Genomic DNA, 20,860 nt, shown 5'->3' on the forward strand with positions numbered 1-20,860 from the left:
GAACTTGGTTAAGATGCATTCAAATATTAACTTATAAGTGCATCCAAATATCTACTTCTTGAAACAGTAGTCTCCAAGACATCAGTGTAACAAACAATTTTACTGAAACGAATTCCAAAAGTTGCCATTTCATTGCCATTTTATTTTAAAGAATATACATACGTAAAGGCCTGGATACTTTCCTCACCTTTTGTTGAAGGTTGTCCCATGATCTGTTGAGTTCCCCAATTCTATCTCCTCCTCTGTGTCTAGACGGTGAAGTATGTATTTCTTTGATGGGTGACGTCTTCCCCTGTCTATTCCTTCTGGACAGGTCTTCCAATGGTGAGGCACTGGTTCCCTTAGGAGTCCTGAATTTGGGTGAGGATGTAGATTTTATCGGTTTGTAGGCAGGAGGGGCTGTATAAGCTTTTCTCGCAGGGCCTTCTGGGGTCTCCTCACTTGGTTGTCGAGCTGGATAGTAAACATCCTCCGATGATGATGGAGGAGCATCAGGTGTGTGGAACAGGTCAGAGTCTGTATCAGGGGTTATCAGCTGCTCTGAAGGAGGTGCTCGTGAAGTGGGAGATTCAGTAACAAAACTTGGATGGAAATCCATGGGTGATTGATAAGGATGCCTATGAGAGGATGGTTTAATAGGTAGAAGCGCTTCAGAAGGACTTTGTTTAGCTTCTGGGGTTTCTCTTGAGAAGGCAGGACGCCACGAGAGGTCAGTAGGTGGTTGGGGATGCCTCTGATCTGATTTCCTGGATGGGGATGGTTTCTTTCTTTGTTCAATAGGCACATTATGCGGTCCTTCCAATTGTTCTTTGTGACTGGGATCCGTTCTTGTAGGCCTTGGGTAAGAGAGGTGAGGTTTGAAAGGAACTTGTTCTGAGGGTTCATCTAAACCAGGTTCTGATTTCTTTGGTGATGCCAAAGTTGATGGCACATCATCAGCAAACCTGACAGTCTTGACAGGTGTTGTTGGTTTTTGAGAGGGTCGAAGACCTGAATCTATAGGCTGTTCCCTTGATCCAGTATCACTTGGTTGGGAAAATGGGTCAGATATGTTCATCTTTTGGGCTGTCGGTAATTCTTCTGGTTCTTCGGAAGATGGGAAGTCTACAGCTTCCTTATATGGAGTACCATCATCAGTTTCATCCAAACCTGTTTCCGACTCTCCCTTTGGTTCCAAGGCTTCTTTAGGGGTGAACCCAAGTACTTGTGCCAGATAACCAAATGCTGTGAGACGTGGTGCTGCTCTACTGGCCTGGACAATCTCTTCTACAGGTTCCAATTCAAGACTGTTGGAACGTGATCTGGCAGGAGATCCAGTTTCTGGGGTGTAGAATCCAGGAGTTGATTCGCCGCTCACTGATTCATCTTCTTGGTCACTAGTTTCAGGAACCATAACAATTTCTGTTGGGTATGCAACCTTCACCTTCCCAGTTTCATTATCGTGGATTTTCATGGGCCCTTTTCCGTCATCTTCAATGTAAGCTATTGTGTTTTCATATAGGTCGCGCACATTCTGGGCAGGTATGGCCTCCACAGCCTGTCCAGTTTTGGGATCGACGACAATTAGCGGTTTTTGTTTTGGCACAGCCCTAGCACCAACAGCCATTGGTAACCTCTGTGGCTCAACCTCTTCTGAAATCTGGAAGTCCCCAGTGATGGGTTGTTTAGAACCTCCATCAGGAGCATCTCCTTGACTGCCATCCAGTGGGCTGCTGGTGGATCCCAGCGGTCTAAACACAAAGGCAGGTCCTTTCTCTGTGATGATTTGTTGTTGTGTGGGTTCATCCTTACTCGCTGGCATGCCATCGGTATCGTCAAATTGTGATCTTTTGCTAGGATCACTGAGTCTCTCTGCAAGAGGCTTCTCAACACTGGGTACCTTCTCAGCTGATAGAGTTTCATCGACCAATGCTGGTTCGACAGGATATGCTATCTGATCACATGACTCAATTGGATCATGCACTTTAACTGCCTGTCTGGAATCATCTGGAATGCACATCGTTAATTTCTCCTGCAGGTCCTTCAGATTCTGAGCTGGTTTTGCAATCAGAGTCTCTCCACTTCTGGGTTCTTTGACAATAAGTGGATCTGTTAAAGGCACACTGCGAGAACCAGTAACAACAGGTTGTTGAAGTGGTTTCCTAGTTGATGATATCACAAAGTCAGCTGCTGGTGGTCCTGCACCTCCACCAGGTGCACTACCTGCAAGACCCTTCATGGGATTACTTACATCATCTACTGGTGTCAGGACAAACACTGGTCCTTGGTCAGACAGCAGCTGTTGAATTTCTCCAGACGCAGGAACGTGAGATGGGGTTTCTCCCATTTTTTCCTCTTGATGTGAAATGGTATCTTTTGGCTTCTTTCCTTGTTTGGGTTTCTTCCCTTTATGTTTTTGTGACTTTGGTTTCTTTGGTCTGACAGCAGCAAGTGTTGAATCATCAGCTGGACTTTTCTGACAAGGCACAGCAATCTGATCTTGTGTGAGGGTGGGATCATGGACAAGTACTGGCTTATCCGTCTGATCTGGAATGGAGGCCGTGACCTCATCATACAAGTCATTCAAATTCTGTGCTGGTTCCGCAATTAGCATCTGACCAGTTCTTGGGTCTTTGACCCTCAGTGATTTGGTCTGTGAAATGGTCCTTGCTCCAGTAACCACAGGCTGCTGCTTGGGCTGTGTTTCAGGGGATATTACAAAATCGGATGGTGGGCCCTCTCCACTGTCAACAAAATCGCCTTCTAGGCCTCCTTGAACGATGGCCACTTTGTCATCTACCGGCTTCAGAACGTACAATGGTCCTTGATCTGTTAGCAATTGCTCTATACCTTGAAATGTAGAGGTTTCTTTGACAGGAGATGTTGAAGTAAGATCGTCAGGCACAGTGCTTGTCTCTTTAGGCCAGAGATCTTCAGAAGGAGTTACCTGATCAACATTATCAACAGGAAAAGCAATGTGATCTTGTTTTGTATGAGGATCGTGGACCCTAATTGGCCTGGCAGTATCATCCGGGATGCAAGCAGTTATACATTTGGCCAAATCACTCAAACTCTCAGCAGGTCTGGCAATAAGGGCTTCCCCAGTTCTTGGATCTTTAATGACCATCAACTGTGATTTTGGAATATCCCTGACACCTGTTACAACAGGTGGTTCTTGTGGTGTTGCATCTTCTGATATGACAAAGTCAGTTGATGGTTGCCCAACTCCACCACCTGGGGCACTACCTTGCTGACCTTTTAAGGAGCTCAGATCTCCATCAACTGGTGTCAAAACATACAATGGTCCTTTGTCTGTAAGCAGCTGTTTTATCTCTTCACTTGGAACTTGTCCAACAGGAGCATCTCCTTGACTGCCATCCAGTGGGCTGCTGGCAGATTCCAATCTCGACCTTTTTCTAGGATCACGGAGCCTCTCTGCAAGAGGTTTCTCAACACTGGGTACCTTCTCAGCTGATAGAGTTTCATCGACTAATGCTGGTTCGACAGGATATGCTATCTGATCACATGACTCAATTGGATCATGCACTTTAACCGCCTGTCTGGAATCATCTGGAATGCACATTGTTAATTTCTCCTTCAGGTCCTTCAGATTCTGAGCTGGTTTTGCAATCAGAGTCTCTCCACTTCTGGGTTCTTTGACAATAAGTGGATCTGTTAAAGGCACACTGCGAGAACCAGTAACAACAGGTTGTTGAAGTGGTTTCCTAGTTGATGATATCACAAAGTCAGCTGGTGGTGGTCCTGCACCTCCACCAGGTGCGCTACCTGCAAGACCCTTCATGGGACTACTTACATCATCTATTGGTGTCAGGACAAACACTGGTCCTTGGTCAGACAGCAGCTGTTGAATTTCTCCAGACGCAGGAACCTTAGATGGGGTTTCTTCCATTTTTTCCTCTTGATGTGAAATGGTATCTTTAGGCTTCTTTCCTTCTTTTGGTTTCTTCCCTTTATGTTTTTGTGACTTTGGTTTCTTTGGTCTGACAGCAGCAAGTGTTGAATCATCAGCTGGACTCTTCTTGCAAGGCACAGCAATCTGATCCTGTGTAAGGGTGGGATCATGGACAAGTACTGGCTGATCCGTCTGATCTGGAATGGAGGCAGTGACCTCATCATACAAGTCATTCAAATTCTGTGCTGGTTCCGCAATTAGCATCTGACCAGTTCTTGGGTCTTGGACCCTCAGTGATTTGGTCTGTGGAACGGTCCTGGCTCCAGTAACCACAGGCTGCTGCTTGGGCTGTGTTACAGGGGATATTACAAAATCCGATGGTGGGCCCTCTCCACTGTCAACAGAATCACCTTCTAGGCCTCCTTGTAGGTTGGCCACTTTGTCATCTATCGGCTTCAGAACGTACAATGGTCCTTGATCTGTAAGCAATTGCTCTATACTTTGATATGTAGGGGTTTCTTTGACAGGAGATGTTGAAGTAAGATCATCAGACACAGTGCTTGTCTCCATAGGCCAGAGTTCTTCAGAAGGAGTTACCTGATCAACATTATCAACAGGAAGAGCAATGTGATCTTGTTTTGTATGAGGATCGTGGACCCTAATTGGCTTGACAGTATCATCTGGGATGCAAGCAGTTAAACCTTTGGCCAAATCACTCAAACTCTCAGCAGGTCTGGCAATTAGAGCTTCCCCAGTTCTTGGATCTTTAATGACCATCAACTGTGATTTTGGAGTATCCCTGGCACCAGTTACAACAGGTAGTTCTTGTGGTGTTGCATCTTCTGATATGACAAAGTCAGTTGATGGTGGCCCAACTCCACCACCTGGGGCACTACCTTGCTGACCTTTCAAGGAGCTCAGATCTCCATCAACTGGTGTCAAAACATACAATGGTCCTTTGTCTGTAAGCAGCTGTTTTACCTCTTCACTTGGAACTTGTCTAACAGGTGCATCTCGTGTGTCATCTGTTTTCGCAGTTGCTCCTCCTTTTTTCTTGCGCTTCTTAGGCTTCTTTTTCTTGCCTGCTTTTCCAGGCAATGACGCTTCCTCAACTGTTACCAATGCAGCAGGCAGAGCAATTTGATCTTGTGTTGTGTGAGGATCATGGATTCGGATTGGTTTGTCAGTTTCATCAGGAACGCATGCAGTGACTTCTTCTGACATGACTCTTAAGCTCTGAGCAGGTCTTCCAACAAGGGTCTGGCCTGTTACTGGATCATTAATGATGAGCTTGGACTGGGGAGCATTACGAGCCCCAGTTATTACAGGTTCTTGCACCGGCTTGGTATCTGGTGAAATTACGAAATCTGCAACAGGAGGTCCTACTCCTCTACCAGATGCAATTCCCTTTCCACCTCGTAGTGAAGTGGCTTCACCATCAAAAGGTGTCAAGACGTACACTGGTCCTTGGTCAGAAAGTAACTGCATAGTTTCATTAGATGCATCATCCATGGGTTGGGAGTCTGGCATAATTCCATTTATTTCTTCAGCTGGAGGCTTATCCTGCCTTACATCATCTTTCAACCTAAGAGCTAATGGCTTTTGAACGTCTGTGACCCTGTTTGCTGATATGGCCTCATCCACTGGAACTTGTTCAGCTGGAACTGCTATGTGATCTATTGACAGCAGAGGATCATGGATCCTCACTGGTTCCTGAGAACCATCCGGAATGAATGCGGAAATGTTGTCTTCAAGGTCCTTCAAACTCTGTGCTGGTTTTGCAACAAGTGTTTTCTGTGTTGCTGGATCCTGAATTAAAATGGGATTAGATGGAGAGGCTTTCCTTGTTCCAGTTACTTGAGGAGGGCAATGAGGTTGAGATTCTGTAGAAATCACAAAGTCTGCTGCTGGAGGACCAGCTCCCCCATCAGGAGCACTGCCATCAATACCCTGTAGTGGACTGCTGTCTTCTCCATCAAATGGCTTTAAGATGTAGGCTGGTCCTTGATCGGTAAGCAACTGCACAGTCTCTTCAGTGGCATTATCCACAGGTTGAGAGTCCACAATCATTTCATCCATTTCTTCAGCCGACGGTCTTTCATGCTTTGCATCCTCTTTAAACCTCAGAGCTAAAGGCTTGTGAGCATCAGCCACTCGGTCCGCTAAAATGGCCTCATCAACTGGACCTTGTTCAGCTGGCATTGCAATCTGATCCACTGACAGCAGAGGATCATGGATCCTTACTGGTTCCTGAGAACCATCTGGAATGAATGCAGAAATGTTGTCTTCAAGATCCTTCAAACTCTGTGCTGGTGTTGCAACAAGTGTTTGTCCTGTTGCTGGATCCTGAATAACAATAGGCTGGGATGGATAAACTTTCCTTGCACCTGTTATTTGAGTTGGGGAATGAGGCTTGGATTCTTCAGAAATCACAAAGTTGGCTGATGGAGGACCTGCTCCCCCATCAGGGGCACTGCCATCAAGAACCTGCAATGGACTGGTTACTTCTCCGTCAAATGGCTTTAAGATGTAGGCTGGTCCTTGATCAGTAAGCAACTGCACAGCCTCATCAGTGCCTTCATCCATAGGTTGGGAGTCCACCATCATTCCATCCATTTCTTCAGATGATGGTCTTTGATGCTTTGTATAATCCTTCAACCTCAAAGCTAAAGGCTTGTGAACATCAGCCACCCTGTCTGCTAATATGGCCTCATCACCTGGAACTTGTCCAGTTGGAATGGCTATTTGGTCAACTGACAGTAAAGGATCATGGATCCTTACTGGTTTCTGGGAACTGTCTGGAATGAAAGCAGACACATTGTCCTCAAAATCCTTCAAACTCTGTGCTGGTCTAGCAACAAGGGACTTTCCTGTTGTTGGATCTTGAATGACAACAGGACGGGATGGACAGACTTTCCTGGCACCTGTTATCTGTGGTGGACAATGAGGTTGAGATTCTGTAGATATCACAAAGTCTGCTGATGGAGGACCACCTCCCCCATCAGGGCCATTGCTCTCAAGACCGTGTAGTGGACTGCTGACTTCTCCATCAAATGGCTTTAAGATGTAGGCTGGGCCTTGATCAGTTAGCAACTGCACATCCTCATCAGTAGCAAGATCCATAGGTTGAAAGTCCTCCACCATTCCGTCCATTTCTTCAGCAGGTGGTCTTTCATGCTTTCCATCCTCTTTTAACCTCAGAGCTAAAGGCTTGTGAACATCAGCCACCCTGTCTACTAATAAGGTCTCATCAACTGAAATTTGTTCAGTGGGAATGGCTATTTGATCAACTGACAATAGAGGATCATGGATCCTTACTGGTTCCTGGGAACCATCCGGAATGAAAGCAGACAAATTGTCTTCAAGATCCTTCAAACTCTGTGCTGGTCTTGCAGCTAGTGTTTTTCCTGTTGCTGGATCCTGAATAACAATAGGCTGGGATGGAGAAACTTTCCTTGCACCTGTTATTTGAGGAGAACAATGAGGTTTGGATTCTTCAGAAATCACAAAGGGGGCTGATGAGGGACCTGCTCCCCCATCAGGGGCACTGCCATCAAGAACCTGCAATGGACTGCTCAATTCCCCGTCAAAAGGCTTTAAGATGTAAGCTGGACCTTTATCAGTAAGCAACTGGTTAAATGCATCAGTTGGGGTAGCACCAATGCCAGTATCATCCATTCTTTTCTCATCATCAATCCTGGGAGATTGTTGTTTATCACCATGAACATCGGGCAGTTTGGATCTGGGCTCTTCTACTGTGTGTGTTCTCCTTGCCAATACTGCTTCATCAACAGGAACTGCATGAGGACTCGCATCTCTGCCTGCATGGGGATCATGAATTCTTATTGGGCTCTCTGTACTCGTTGGAATGCATGCAGTTATCTCCTCAGCCACTTCATCCAAACTCTGAGCTGGTACTGCAACAAACGTCTGACTGGTTTTGGGGTCCTTGACAATCAGTGGTTTAGATGTTGGTACGCTATGTTGAGCACCTGTAACCACTGGTGGCTGTTCCAGATGTGATACTTGTGAAACTTCAAGGTCAGCGATTGGGCTTCCTGCTTCAGTCTTTAGAATGCTGGCTTGTTCAGGTAAGGAAAGATTGCTTGGCATTGATTCAATTGGCTTAAGAACAAAGATGGGACCTTCATTTCCAAGCAGCTGCCAGGTGCCACTTTCAGGTGCTTTTTCATCCTCAGGTGCTTTTTCATTAACAGGTGCATCTTTCATTTCAGCTTCATTTTGTGTTGAAATTGTACCACTTGAGTATTGATCGGGAAGTCTCAAGGCGACAGAATATTCTGATGGTCCTATTCTCTGAGCAGAAGCAGTCTCATAAACTGGAACCATTTCAGTTGGCACAGCAATCTGATCTGCCAATTTGCTTGGATCATGAATTCGAACTGGTTGATTGGCATTATCAGGTATGTAAGCTGTTGGTTCATCATCAAGCTCCTTCAAACTCTCAGCTGGACGTGCAACCAGAACTTGTCCAGTATTTGGATTTTTGACAATATGTGACAAAGACCCGGGTACTTCCCGGGCCCCAGTAACAACAGGTGGTTGATGCTGCGGCACAGTTTCTTGAGATATTACAAACTCTACGGAGGGGGGACCCCTTCCTCCGCCTGGTGCACTGCCTCCCTTGCCTCTTGAAGAACTAATTGCATCTTCACCAATTGGTCTCAAAACATACACTGGCCCTTGATCAGTAATTAACTGACAGATGTTCTCATGTGGGTCTGGTGACTGGCTTACAGGCTCTGATTCGTCATCCCTCATCATTAAAGGTTTGTGATGTGGTTGAATTTCAGAAGTTGCTTGTTCCGCTGAGGGTGTTTTCACAGGTTCTGCACGACCGAGAGGAGTTGACGTCTGCAAGGGTTCAGTTCTCAATGGGATTGCAGAGTCATCCAAATGCTGACTGGTTTCCATTGGTGAAAGAAAAGGCTCAGAAAACGCCATTTTGGCTTTGTGACTTTTGGAAAGTGTATCAGCAGGCACCATGGCATCATCTGAGTCCATGGGAACTGAAGCTGAGTCGCCCAGTAGAGTTTGGGATGGAAATTCTGACTTGCCATCTAAATCAGTCAGCAGATCTACAGCTAACTCTGAGGGTAATGCAACAGCCACTTGCTTGCTTGAAGGGTCAAATATTTCCACGGCTTGATCTTTACTACCATCTGGTACATAAGCACTGACTGACCGCTTCAAATCATTCAAGGACTGGGCTGGTTGTGCAGCAAATAGTTTCCCAGTTTTAGGGTCTTGCACTGTGAGTGGCTTCTGGTCATCAACACGTCTGGTTCCTACAACACTTGGCAATAGTTCATAGGGCACCTTCTGCACCATGAAGTAGTCAGCTGATGCTGAACCCACACCACCACCTGGGCTGGTTCCTTGCTTGCCTTTCAGTGGACTCCCAATCTGAACTGCAGTTGAATCATCTAATGGTTCGAGGGTGTATGCTGGACCTTTATCTGTAACAAGCTGGTGTAAAATAGGACTGGAATCAACTGGTTGCGCTTTATACCCTTGTTCGGTCATTCTATGTGGTTGTTCAAAACTAAGATTTTCTGCTAGCTCTGCAGTTCCAACTGGTTCAGCAAAAAGAAGATCCATTTCATTGGCCTGCATGGGTGGTAAAGACTCAGTCACAGGCTTGCTTTGAGCAAACTTGTACCCATCAGGCTTTTTGCTGATCTTAGCTTTGGAAGCAGTTTCAGAAGGTTCATGAGGCAGGACTTTGTCAGCAGCATCCTGCAAAACTCTAGAGGGCTCAGCATTAGGGGTCCATGGTCTTTTTGTGCCTCTTGCTTTATGCGGATGGTGGATCTTAACTGGCTCTTCAGAGGTGTCTTTCACATAGGCTGTGATTTCAGTTTCCAGTTGTCTAGGATGAACTGCTGGGATGGCCTCCATGATCTCCCCAGTCTTTGGATCTCTGATCCTGATAGGTTCAGCTGATTTAAGCGAGATTGGCTTGCATGATTTGACAGGTGGAACTTCTTCTATTTCCCTACCATCAATAACACTATCGACAGGTTTGTGGCTTGCTGGAGCTGATGTTCGACCCAATGGGCTTGTATCTCTGACAGGCCTCAAAATGAATGCTGGGCCTTCCTCTGTGATAAGCTGTTCAGCAGATGTCTGCTCTTCCAGCCCCCTTAGTTGCAATGGCTGTTTTTCCAGAAACACAGTTACTGCCTCTGGTGTTGGCTCCATGCTCTTTGGATGGTGAATTTTGACATTTTCTGCCTCATCGATGAACACTGTAACTTCTGACAGCAACTGTGTTGGCTCAACACAAGGCACTGCCAGCATAACTTTTTGAGAAATGGGGTCAACGATTTGCATGGCCTCTATCGGAGCATCTGACAGTGCTCTAGTGGACACCACAGGAGGAAGCTTCTCCATTTCTGAGTCATCAAAGAGGGTAATGGGAGTTGCTTGAATAGGTTTTACATCTTTGGGTGAAATCTCCTCAACTGGTCTGAGAACATAGACTGGTCCATGTTCAGTTACCAATTGTTGTTCCGGGAGTTGTCTCTCTTGTGTTGAGGCCTTCTGAGGAATTGCAGATAAGAGTTTTGTTGGGCTGGTTTCCTCACTTGGCATGGACTCTACTGGTTTTGCCAATAGTACTTGACCTGTCCTTGGGTGATAGATTCTTGCTGGTTGGTCTTCTGAATCACTGATTACAGCTGTGACTTCTGTTCTGAGTTGCTCGGGATCTTCAGCTGGTATGGCTTCCAATAGCTTCCCTGTCTTGGGATCTTTAATTGTCAATGGTTTATGGTCACCATCGGGTGCAGGTCTGAAGGATAGTGGAGTTGGTAATATAGAAGCATCAGGTGTGCCACTGATTATGTAGTCACCACCATCTGGGGTATTACCTAAATCTACCTCCAGTGGGCTTGCAGCTGAGGCTCCTGATGACTTCTTAACTGGTCTGAGAACATAAGCTGGACCTTCATTAGTTACTAGTTGTTGTTTGATGGGATGTTTAGCCTGCAGCTGCTTAAGAACTGGTTTCTTTTCAAGGTAGACAGACTCTTCAACAGGCCCTTGTCTCTCAGTTGGATGGTGGATTTTCATCATTCCAGTTTCAGCATCATCACTGTACACTGTGATTTCTGTCTGTAGGTCTTTGGAATCTTCACATGGCAGTGCTACCATAACGCGCCCAGACAAGGGATCCTTTATCTTCAGTGGCTGCTGAGGGGCTTGGAGGCTTGGTCTGGATGTTAAGATTGCTGGCAACTTCTCCAGTTCAGCAACCTTGGAAGGAGTGAAAACATTGGGATCAGACATCTGTTCCCCTGTTGCTAAAGGACTCAAAGTGTCAGCTCCAATGACCTCTTCAATGGGTTTCAGGATATAGGCCGGTCCCTCTGTGGTTATCAGCTGATTTACAGGACGCTGCATTTCAGGCCGTTTTGTGGAATCACTCAGTGTAGGCTGTGCAACCTCCACTTTGTTGGTTTCTGGATAGTGAATCACCATTGGCGATGTATCTAATTCTTCACAGAATGCGACAGCTTCTGAATGCAAGTCCTCTGGTCTTTGAGCTGGGAATGCTATCACAACATTACCAGTCTTGGGGTCTTGAATTCTCACAGGCTCAGCAAACTGAACGGCCTGTGTGCCAATGACATCAGGTACAGTCTGCGGAGAGACCTCCTCAGAGATAACATATTGACAGTATGATTGGCTTTGTCCACCATCTGGGGCAGCTCCATCTTGGCCTGATAGTGGACTAGGAACTCCTGTACCTTCTTTGCTTGGCTTGAGAATGTATGCTGGTCCTTTGGTAGTGATAATCTGTGTAACTACTGGCTTAGCAGCTTCTTGTGGTTGTTCCAGTTGGCTTCTAGTAGGTGAAAACGAATCGATTGGCACCTGCTCCTCAGCTGAAAGAAGTGTCAGATTGACTTTCCACGGCTGCTGTTCAACAGGTATGATGTTTTCAGCTGTCACTTCCTCACACACTGATGGAAGTTCATCAACTGGGCAAGCTTCCAGCGTCTTATTCCGACTTGGGTCAATAATGACAGCTCTCCCTGATTCAGGTATGTAAGCAGTTAGTCTGTTTTGAAGCTCAAGGGGTTCTGATGCAGGTTGTGCAATCATGAGCTGTCCTGTCTGTGGGTCTTCAATGACAAATGGTTTCTCGGCCACAGGCACAAACTCCGATCCCAAAATAACAGGTAAATTGTCTGGCTGAGCTTCATCCAGCATTACATAATTTACAGCTGGCAACGGCTGACTAACACCTCCATCAGGGGCAATGCCAACCATCCCAGACAAGGGACTTGGAACACCTGTGCTTGATTCAATGTCTTCAAGTGGTCTCAGGACAAAGGCCAAGCCCTTGTCTGTAACAACCTGTTTCTGGAGAGGTGGCTCTGGTGTCTTCTTTGATTCCAATTGCAAAGGTTTAGCTTCTGTTGGCGGCTGGTATTCAAGACCATCAGTCTGCTTTGAGTCATCAGGGTGGGAAGGCAACACACCACCTTCTTCAACTGGGCAAGCTTCTAATGCGACATTCTCATTTGGAATTAAGATCATCACTTTGCCAGACTCTGGGATGTAGGCAGTCGGCTGATTTGAGAGGTCTTCTGGGTTCTCGGCAGGCTCTGCAGCCATGAGTTGCCCAGTCCTGGGATCCTGAATTATGAGTGGCTTGTCAGTTCCTGGAACTGATGTTACTGCAATCACAGTTGGTAACTCATCTGGATACATTTCTTGGACAACAACAAAGTCAGGTGCTGGGAGAGGTTGTCCCACCCCTCCACCTGGGGTGATGCTTGATGAGCCAGTTAAGGGGCTTGAACCACTGATAGTATCTGTACTATCGTGGAGAGGCCTTAAAATATATGCCAAGCCTTTATCTGTGACTATTTGAGTCTTCGTCTCATCTTGTGGTTTCATTGGTTCCTGTGTTTCCGCAGTGGGACTTTGAGGAGCTTGTTCAGTAACATCAGGCCTTTGTGGAACCTTTGCAAGAGTTGGTGAAGCTGATAGTGGCTGGTCCTCCACATCAGACATATCTTCCTTCTCAATGTCCTCCACCATCTTGGGGCTCAATGGCCCCACCCCATCAACAACACTTGCAGGGACATCCTGGGAAGTTGGGAACAGACCAGGAAGCATGGTAGGGCTTCCTCTTCGCATCAGCTGGGCCTGCACGCCAAACTGCGGCCTTGTGAGGAACTGAAGTGGAGGATTGACCTTGGCGTAGGAAGCTCGCTGGGAGGCCATTCTAGCCCCGGCCTCTTCACGAAGCTTCTCTGTCTTCTCATTCAGTTCCATGATCTCATCTTCATATGTCTGGATTTCTGCCGCCAAAGCCTGTAATAAATAAATGAAAATATTATCTAGTTTATATTCTTGCATGAAGGAAAGCAGAATTTGATCCTGAAAAGCCCATTAATCTAGTTAATAATTTACAAGTATACCAATATTTTCAAAATATCTCCTAAAATATAATGCAAAAATATAATGCATTCTCATATAGCGTTCACTAAAACAAGTCAAGCAACTAATTATAAAGACTGATATGTTTAAAATCTATGTATTTGTATATGTGCCTTAGTGTGTAATTTTTAAAGATGGAAACATTTTTTTAAATGTATTTCTAGCTGCTCTTTAAACAAGATGTGTAACAACTGTTTAACATCGTAAGACAGATAGCAAAACTCTAAAGCTACAGTTTGATACCACAAAGCTGAATCTTTTACACTCACATCATGTTCAGCGAGCTGCCTCTTAATCTCTTCCATAGTTGTTGGCTCAACGGGTGACGCCATCTTGTCTTGGGCTGCTTTTATCTTGGTCACCAGGATCTCCAACTGATCATCATATTCCTCCTGAAACAATAAATACTCATTTTAATATTTTTTGCTTTCCCCGAACTTTTTAAAAGGTACATTAGTTGCAGTACCCCCTGCTACATCCGACTTGAACCAGCCCACTGACCCCGGCCGGCTTGGTGGTCGAGTGGTAAGATATCTGCACTAGTAGGCAGGAGATCGTGGGTTCGCGTCCCAATCGAATAAGCTTGTGACTTTGGAAAGAATGTTGTAACCTGACGCCATTAAGTATTTCCTTAAAAAATTGGAAATGTTCCTCAGTCCCAGATTCATGTCTTATCACCATTTTTGCAATGAATGACCTTCATTGAGATGATATATGCAGAAAAAAAGTAGCGTCAGGTTGCAACATTCTTTCCATGAATTTTTCTCCAAAGTCCACAGGGAACATTGATAATACAGTGCTTGTAAAACAAGTCTGCGAAGGAAAAACCCAATATAAAATGCTCTCCACCGACTTAACTTTACAAACACTGTACACGCAGTGTTGTCTGCGAGCATGTGAGAAAATTATCTTAAGTTTGTTCGAGAGCCACTGGAATCCATGACCTCCTCCTTACTAGTTCAGATGCCTTCAACAATAAATGCATGCAAAAAAGTAAAACAGACTGTACAAAGATAAATGAGCCACAATGCACCCAACATATCAAACACAAGTAAGGTCACAATTGTGTAAACATTAAAATGGAGTTAAATGATGCATTTAAATAAGGAACAGGTAAAAAAAGGGTAAGAGTAGTACAGGGGAAAATAATTTTTGGACTTTCAAAGGCATATAGGATCATTTGCATTTATCCCAAAAGTAACCTACCAAATTATTATTAAAAAGCTTGGTAAAGAGGTATTAAAACCCCGTGAAATTATTCTGTCTGGCTTGCTCTCATTTATAAAAACATCAAGAAATGTAGGAGATTTCCTATGATCAGTCAATTGACTAATTTTTGGAAGAAAGAATGCTACTGACGAAATCGTGTTTTCTTGATAACAGGTGCATGGTTTTCACAGTTTTCTAAAAAAGTGGAATATCCACTGAGCTGAAATTTCAACAAGTTAGGTTTTGAACATTCTCCTTTGGATTTTGAGGGGTGTCATTATTGGAAACGATCAAAAAGCAAATGATCCTATATGTTTTCAACATTACTTTCCGGTTACTCAACGTCTGGGTTAGAACTCTCGCAAAACATTTTACCTGTTGAATAAGAGCAACCCTGAGTTTTTCTTTGTGCTCGTCTGCAATCTGATGAAGCTGCTCCAACTCTCCGGCTAGCTCAGTCAGCTGAGGGTCAGTGACCTCTTGACCTTTGACCTTAGGTCTGACCTCCTGGGCATAGCTGGGCGAGGTGGGCATAGTTGCAGAAGGTTTTGACAAGACTATGAAGGCGTGTCGGACGTTGAGGGTTTCTGCTCTGGCTTCGCACATTTCCAGGGCTGTCAAGAGATCCTTGAAATAAAAGAAACAAAGGTTTGTTGAACATTTGCAGCATAAAGGATTATGAAATGAAAAAAATGGCAAATGGTCAGTTATCAAGTCATCAATTTGTTGCTTGAGGATTTTATTTTTGTAAACATACCAAAATTTGAAGTGTTTATTTCCAAAAGCGATATATCCATTTGAAAAAAAGTTTACAAGTTGCAAGTTTAACAAAGTTTAAAGGAAAAAACCCAAATAGAACAGCAGTTTGTAAACTTCATTTTTTTGCTTTATTTGCTTCTTAAATTGTGCCGAACTACATAAAACCTGTTGAAACTGACTGTGGGCAGCCAGGAAAGAAACAGCCAGGAAAGAGTGGGATCTAAAAGGTAACAAAATGGCATTGATCACGTTTTGGAAATGTGCCTGATGCTTCATGTATGTTCAGAATAAATTGCTCCTTATTGTTCTCCTGCACAATGGAGAATTTTGAAGGATTGAGGAGAGGTGTCTAGGTAGTAAGGGGTACTCTACGTTAGTCCTACAGCTATGGTGCGTGTGCCCTTAGGCAAGGCACTTTGTCACTCATTGCTTCTCCCCACCCAGGAGTAAATGGGTACCTGTGAGGGCAGAGATGGTTATTGTGGTTGATTTGAGCTGCTTTGCGCCGAAATGGCAGCATCGAGCTGTAACACTCCCCAGGGAGCTGAGATGGTATTTGGAATACTATACAAGCACCACATATTATGATTACTACAATTATTTATAATTGTAACCCACCTCTTGCGCTTTCATCTGTTGACGAAGACCTTTAGTCTCCAGCTCAGGAGCAAGCATGGCAGCTTTGGCCTGTGAGACGGCAGATGTCAACTCCCCTATCTCCTCCTTGTGCTCCTCCCACTGTTTAGCAGCCTCTTCCAGGACCGTTTTCCTTTCTTCCGTGATGGCTTCCATCTCGCCGGCCTGCTCGGACACAGAGGATGCCTTCTGGGAGAGATCTTGGGTGTCGCAGACGTGTGAGAGGGCTGCCGTGGTTGAGGTCAGGGTGTCCAGTTTGTCAGTGATGTCTGGAACATCAGCTAAGACATTCTGTTAAAAGGGGAAAAAATTAAAAACTTGACAACTGCAAATGTGTTTACAGGTTTCATTGGTAATTCAACATCTGACTTTAAACTGTGCCCATTTACTCATAACCTGGTAACCACATGTACTTCATGGAATGTAATTATGAAGTATTTGTGAAATAGTTTTAGCACTGTATTCACCTTGCAACCTAAATTTTATTTTCATGTAATGACACTTTGGTGATTAAAGGCTACAATTCCATATGTAAAAATAAATTGAACTTCTTTCATCAGTTTATAATCGTACACCTTTGTTTTGATCTGTTCATCAGGACTGAGCAACAAGGTTTCAGCAAGAGGTATCTTTTGGACACCCCGTAGACTATTTTACTCCGTTTTGTTGTGCAAATGCATGTCAAAAGCATAAAACGTCAGCCAAGTTGGACACCTAGATATTCAATACAAGAAAATATTGACGCCCAATTCTTTAACCATAATTAAGAATCTGCTGATCAAAGGAAGATGGAACAAAATCTACAAACCTTATGTGAATCCAGCTGAGACTGTACGACCTGCGGACTCGTCATGACAAGTTCAGGTTCAGTGACATTGCTCCCTTCAGCTACCCACGAGGCCACATTGTCCAGGGCCTCGTGGTACTCGTCCCATAATGCAACCGCTTCCGTCAGCTCGGTGACTTTTACAGACACGGACCTGTCCACTTCCGTGACCTGTTGTTGGAGGTCGTTTACCGTGGCGACGACCCGTTGTTTCTCGACCGGCTGATTGGTTTGGTCTGCCAGGCTGTGAGCCTGGTGATGGAGGACATCCAGCAAAGCTTTGGCTTCTTGAAGGGTCTCCTGAGCTTCCTGTGCATCAAAATCAAGAAAATAAATACAGTTTTGTTCCATGAATTTTGTTTTTAATTGAAGCATAACATATTACTCAAGCTTAAGGGTTTAAAACAGATCTAAAGGTGACTAGTGACATCTCTTATGACTGGTATGTTTAGAAAGAAGAGATTGTAAAAGCAAATACAGTATTGAAAAGGAAAGAGCTAAAAAGAGTAATATTTCCAATAATCTCAACTGCCTTTTTGACCATAAAAAATTAAATATTTGACTGATTCATTTTGAATGACAAAGAGTGCATCAGGCTTTCCATATTTCCATAAATCAGACATTTGAAAACTTCTGGCCTTTTGGACCAAGCAAGAATGAAAAGACTGGAACTCTATCTGTGAACTTAAGTAATAACATGTATTTCTTATTTATTTTAAAAAATAAACATGTTTGACAATTGCTGGCCTTTTGGGGCCTAACAAAGTTGAAGGCACTGGAACTCTATCCGCGATTATACACCCAAGTATTTTTTAAGCACATCAGTCAGTGACTCTTTAGTTTGAATGTTCTTTGAGAAAGGGAATCCTACATTGATTGCAACTGCCAGCCAGCCGGTTTAGAATTGAATGCACCTCTTCAAAAATTCAGAATAATGCAAGAAAACGGCAAACCGTAAAAAAAAAAAAATAGCATCACATACCTGTGTAGCTCTCTTTCCTTCAGGCACATCGGCGACCCTCTCCTGCACAGTCCCCGCCACTTCTCCCAAGATATCCTCCACCCTCTTCGCCTTGTCACTGAAGTCTTGCCTCAGCGTCTCTGCCCCTTCCAGGTTCTTCTCCGCATCCCTCATGGCCTCGGCGATCTGGGCTTGCTGGAGGCGGAGCTTCTCGATCTCCTCGGCCACCTCTGGAGGGGGCGTGGCTTGGAGGGTGTCGTACTTGGACTGCTGGGTGTCGGCTAGGGTTTCAGATGCCTCGTTCAAGGCGCTCAGCTCATCTGCCATGTCCTGTTGGATTAATAACAAATGATTCATTATCTTCTCAATACTCAATACTTAGACTCCTGACAATGAAAGAGGGGATTGCATTTAATGACAAACAATCCTCAGGAAGGATATTTTTAAGCACTATAACTGATGAAATGGATCAAATGTAATTGATTTCAATACTGGAAAACTTATTTCTGATGTGAATTTCCCAGTCAGAAAACACAGTAAATACAGGGTGAGTAAAAAAAACAAACCAACTGTCGGGACCATTGTTTTAGTGAACTTCTGCATGTAGCACTTTCAAAATCTAGGATATGAAAGCCCAATCCATAAGCTTTCTATTAGTACAAGAATCATTCAAATCACTTATACGGAGTTTTAAACACAACCACCGTTTTAAGGTTCTGTCAACGGATCACAAAAAGTTCAGTCTTCTTTCAGCAAATCAAAAACGAATCACATAAGGATGTGTGTGAATTGTTTTCGTTTTCCTGAAAAAAACACACACCTTTTTTGTGATCCGTGGACAGAGCTTTAAAACGGTGGCTGTGTTTAAAACTCTGTAACTTGAAAAGAACATGAGTGATTTGAATGATTCTTATACAAAAAGAAAGCTTATGAATTGGGCTTTCATATCCTAGGGAGAGTTTGAAAGTGCTGCATGCAGAACTTCACTAAAACAATGGTCCCGGCATTTGGGATTTTTTTTTTTACTCACCCTGTACAATGCTTTTAACATGATGTTGGTCAAGAGAACAATCCTAAAATGAAATAAGAATACTCATGCAGTCTTTCGAATTCTTGATTAAAATCACCTTTCAATCTACTGATCCTACAGAGTGTGCTGTACTTTTTTGACTTTTTCCAAATCATTAACATTTTGTCCTAATTAATGGTATGAAAAAAAAGCAGAAACTTTTTTGCAAGGCAAATAAAAGGCATAGCAGCAAACATAAGACAAATAGAAAAACCTGAAAAATGAACAAAATCCCGAATAGTCAGTAAAAAACAGCGATAAACACTCAATAAGCAGCCTTAACCTTCCCTCTTTGTCTGGCAAATTCAACAACGTCATCCCAACTTAACACTAAATCAGGTAACTGCTTGTAACAGTTGAGTTCTCCCTACCCTTTATTACACAGGATAGCTGGCTGTGACGGTTTATGTAATTTTATACAGCTATGCTTTGACTATAGGAGTTTGATAAGCCAGCTGTACCTACCAGTTACTTGCTTTTGTCTGTCACAGTGCCTACATGAAATAGGATCTGATTGTTGGCGACAAGCCTATGTATAAAGGCATGGCAGGGGAAGAGAATGGATTGATTGACTGCCTGTGACTGCTCAGACAGCAGAGGGGTTAATAAGATAGGGCTTCAAAGTCATTCAGAACCCTAAAACTCATCTCAAATTTATAGTTATACCTTTTGTCTGTTCATCTTCTCTTCCACATCTTTCAGTTCAGGGCCTACGCTTTGGACCAGCTCGGCCAGTCTGCTCAAGAGTTGGTTCAGATCCTTCAAGACATCTTCCACCTGCGAGGCAAAGACTCGTCTGTCCTCGAGCTCCTTCTCCAGGGAGGATTCCGTCTCAGCTGCTGCGGCTTGTAACCTGTGGAAATATATTAAAGGGAATATACAACATTTGCAAACATCGAAAAATAAAACTACCAAGTTTTTGCGAAATACCTTAATAGGATGTTGGTAAATGACAGTCTAAAGCATCCTGTAAAATTATGGCACCTGGTATACTGTCATTTTCAAGAAAAGTGGTATTTTTGTATCAATTTCCAACGCTGATCGGCCGATCAGCGTTGGAAACAACTGGCTTTTTTTCAAATACTGGCCCCAATTGACCATTGCACTTGTTTGCAATCGATTACAAACCTATGAACGGGTACGAGCCAGCTAGACTGGTTCCCTGACCTTACAATTCCCTAATGTATGTTAACTGCTCTGTTTCTTCTTTTATGGAGTCAGGGAACCAGACTACAGGAAAATGATCGTTTTTCTTGGTTTTTATAGCATTTTCGAACCCAAAACCTCCAAAAAGTCAGTGTAACTATATTTGCTTTATATTTCCAACCCCCCAATTCCATCCATTTCTGAAAATTACAGCAAAAGCAAATGATGTATATTCCCTTTAAGTCAACCATATCATAAAATGTACACATATCTACCATTATTTATATCACGCTTCCAGTAGTAAAAATAAATCAGCGTATTGTATGCTTTCGTAAAAATACCCGAATGACTGCAATATTAGGTCAATAAAGTACCCTGATGACTGCAATATTATGTCAATCAAGTGCCTGGATAACTGCAATAATATTGTTATTGCAATCATCCAGGCATTTTTGCTGGTTCCTGCACAATCTAGAGCATAGAAAGTGGCACACAGACGCACTGTGCAGTACTAGCGGGGTGTACGCGCAACAGAGTGTAGTAAATGGCACGCAGATGCAGCGCGTAGCACTAGCAGGGTATATGCGCACTTTTATCAACAACCACAACTAGCCTCGAGTGGCATGATAATTCAACAAAATTTGAGAAATAAAGGCTGTGTCCTGAAATGTATTTCTTGCGGATCAAGCTAGTCAGCTAATAATAATATTAATGTTGGATGGCTTTATTTTCGGGGCATACAAGAATATACTGTACTCGCTACAAACACTATTGCACGAGTCGAATATATTCCTGTATCGCCCACAAAGCCATCCAATATTGTATAAATATTGGCACTCATTGTATCTACTACAGTTAATGCTCGTGCAGCATTCACACTAG

General features: G+C 43.8%; 1 protein-coding gene across 4 annotated transcripts in view; it reads right to left on the minus strand.

Annotated features, from left to right (window-relative positions):
- The window catches only part of LOC119742504 (nesprin-1-like), a 119,761-nt gene that overhangs the window by 79,937 nt on the left and 18,964 nt on the right, over positions 1-20,860 (minus strand). For all 4 annotated transcript variants that reach the window (XM_038218449.1, XM_038218450.1, XM_038218448.1 and 1 more), the window contains 7 exons: positions 19,499-19,685; positions 17,785-18,093; positions 16,785-17,111; positions 15,959-16,267; positions 14,957-15,208; positions 13,642-13,764; positions 188-13,246 (listed from right to left, as the gene is read on the minus strand). In XM_038218449.1, the coding sequence (XP_038074377.1) occupies positions 188-13,246; positions 13,642-13,764; positions 14,957-15,208; positions 15,959-16,267; positions 16,785-17,111; positions 17,785-18,093; positions 19,499-19,685 (14,566 nt within the window). The remainder of the gene's footprint in view (positions 1-187; positions 13,247-13,641; positions 13,765-14,956; positions 15,209-15,958; positions 16,268-16,784; positions 17,112-17,784; positions 18,094-19,498; positions 19,686-20,860) is intronic.

This window comes from Patiria miniata, unplaced genomic scaffold (genome assembly GCF_015706575.1).
Source record: "Patiria miniata isolate m_02_andy unplaced genomic scaffold, ASM1570657v1 HiC_scaffold_6, whole genome shotgun sequence".
NCBI lineage: Eukaryota > Metazoa > Echinodermata > Asteroidea > Valvatida > Asterinidae > Patiria > Patiria miniata.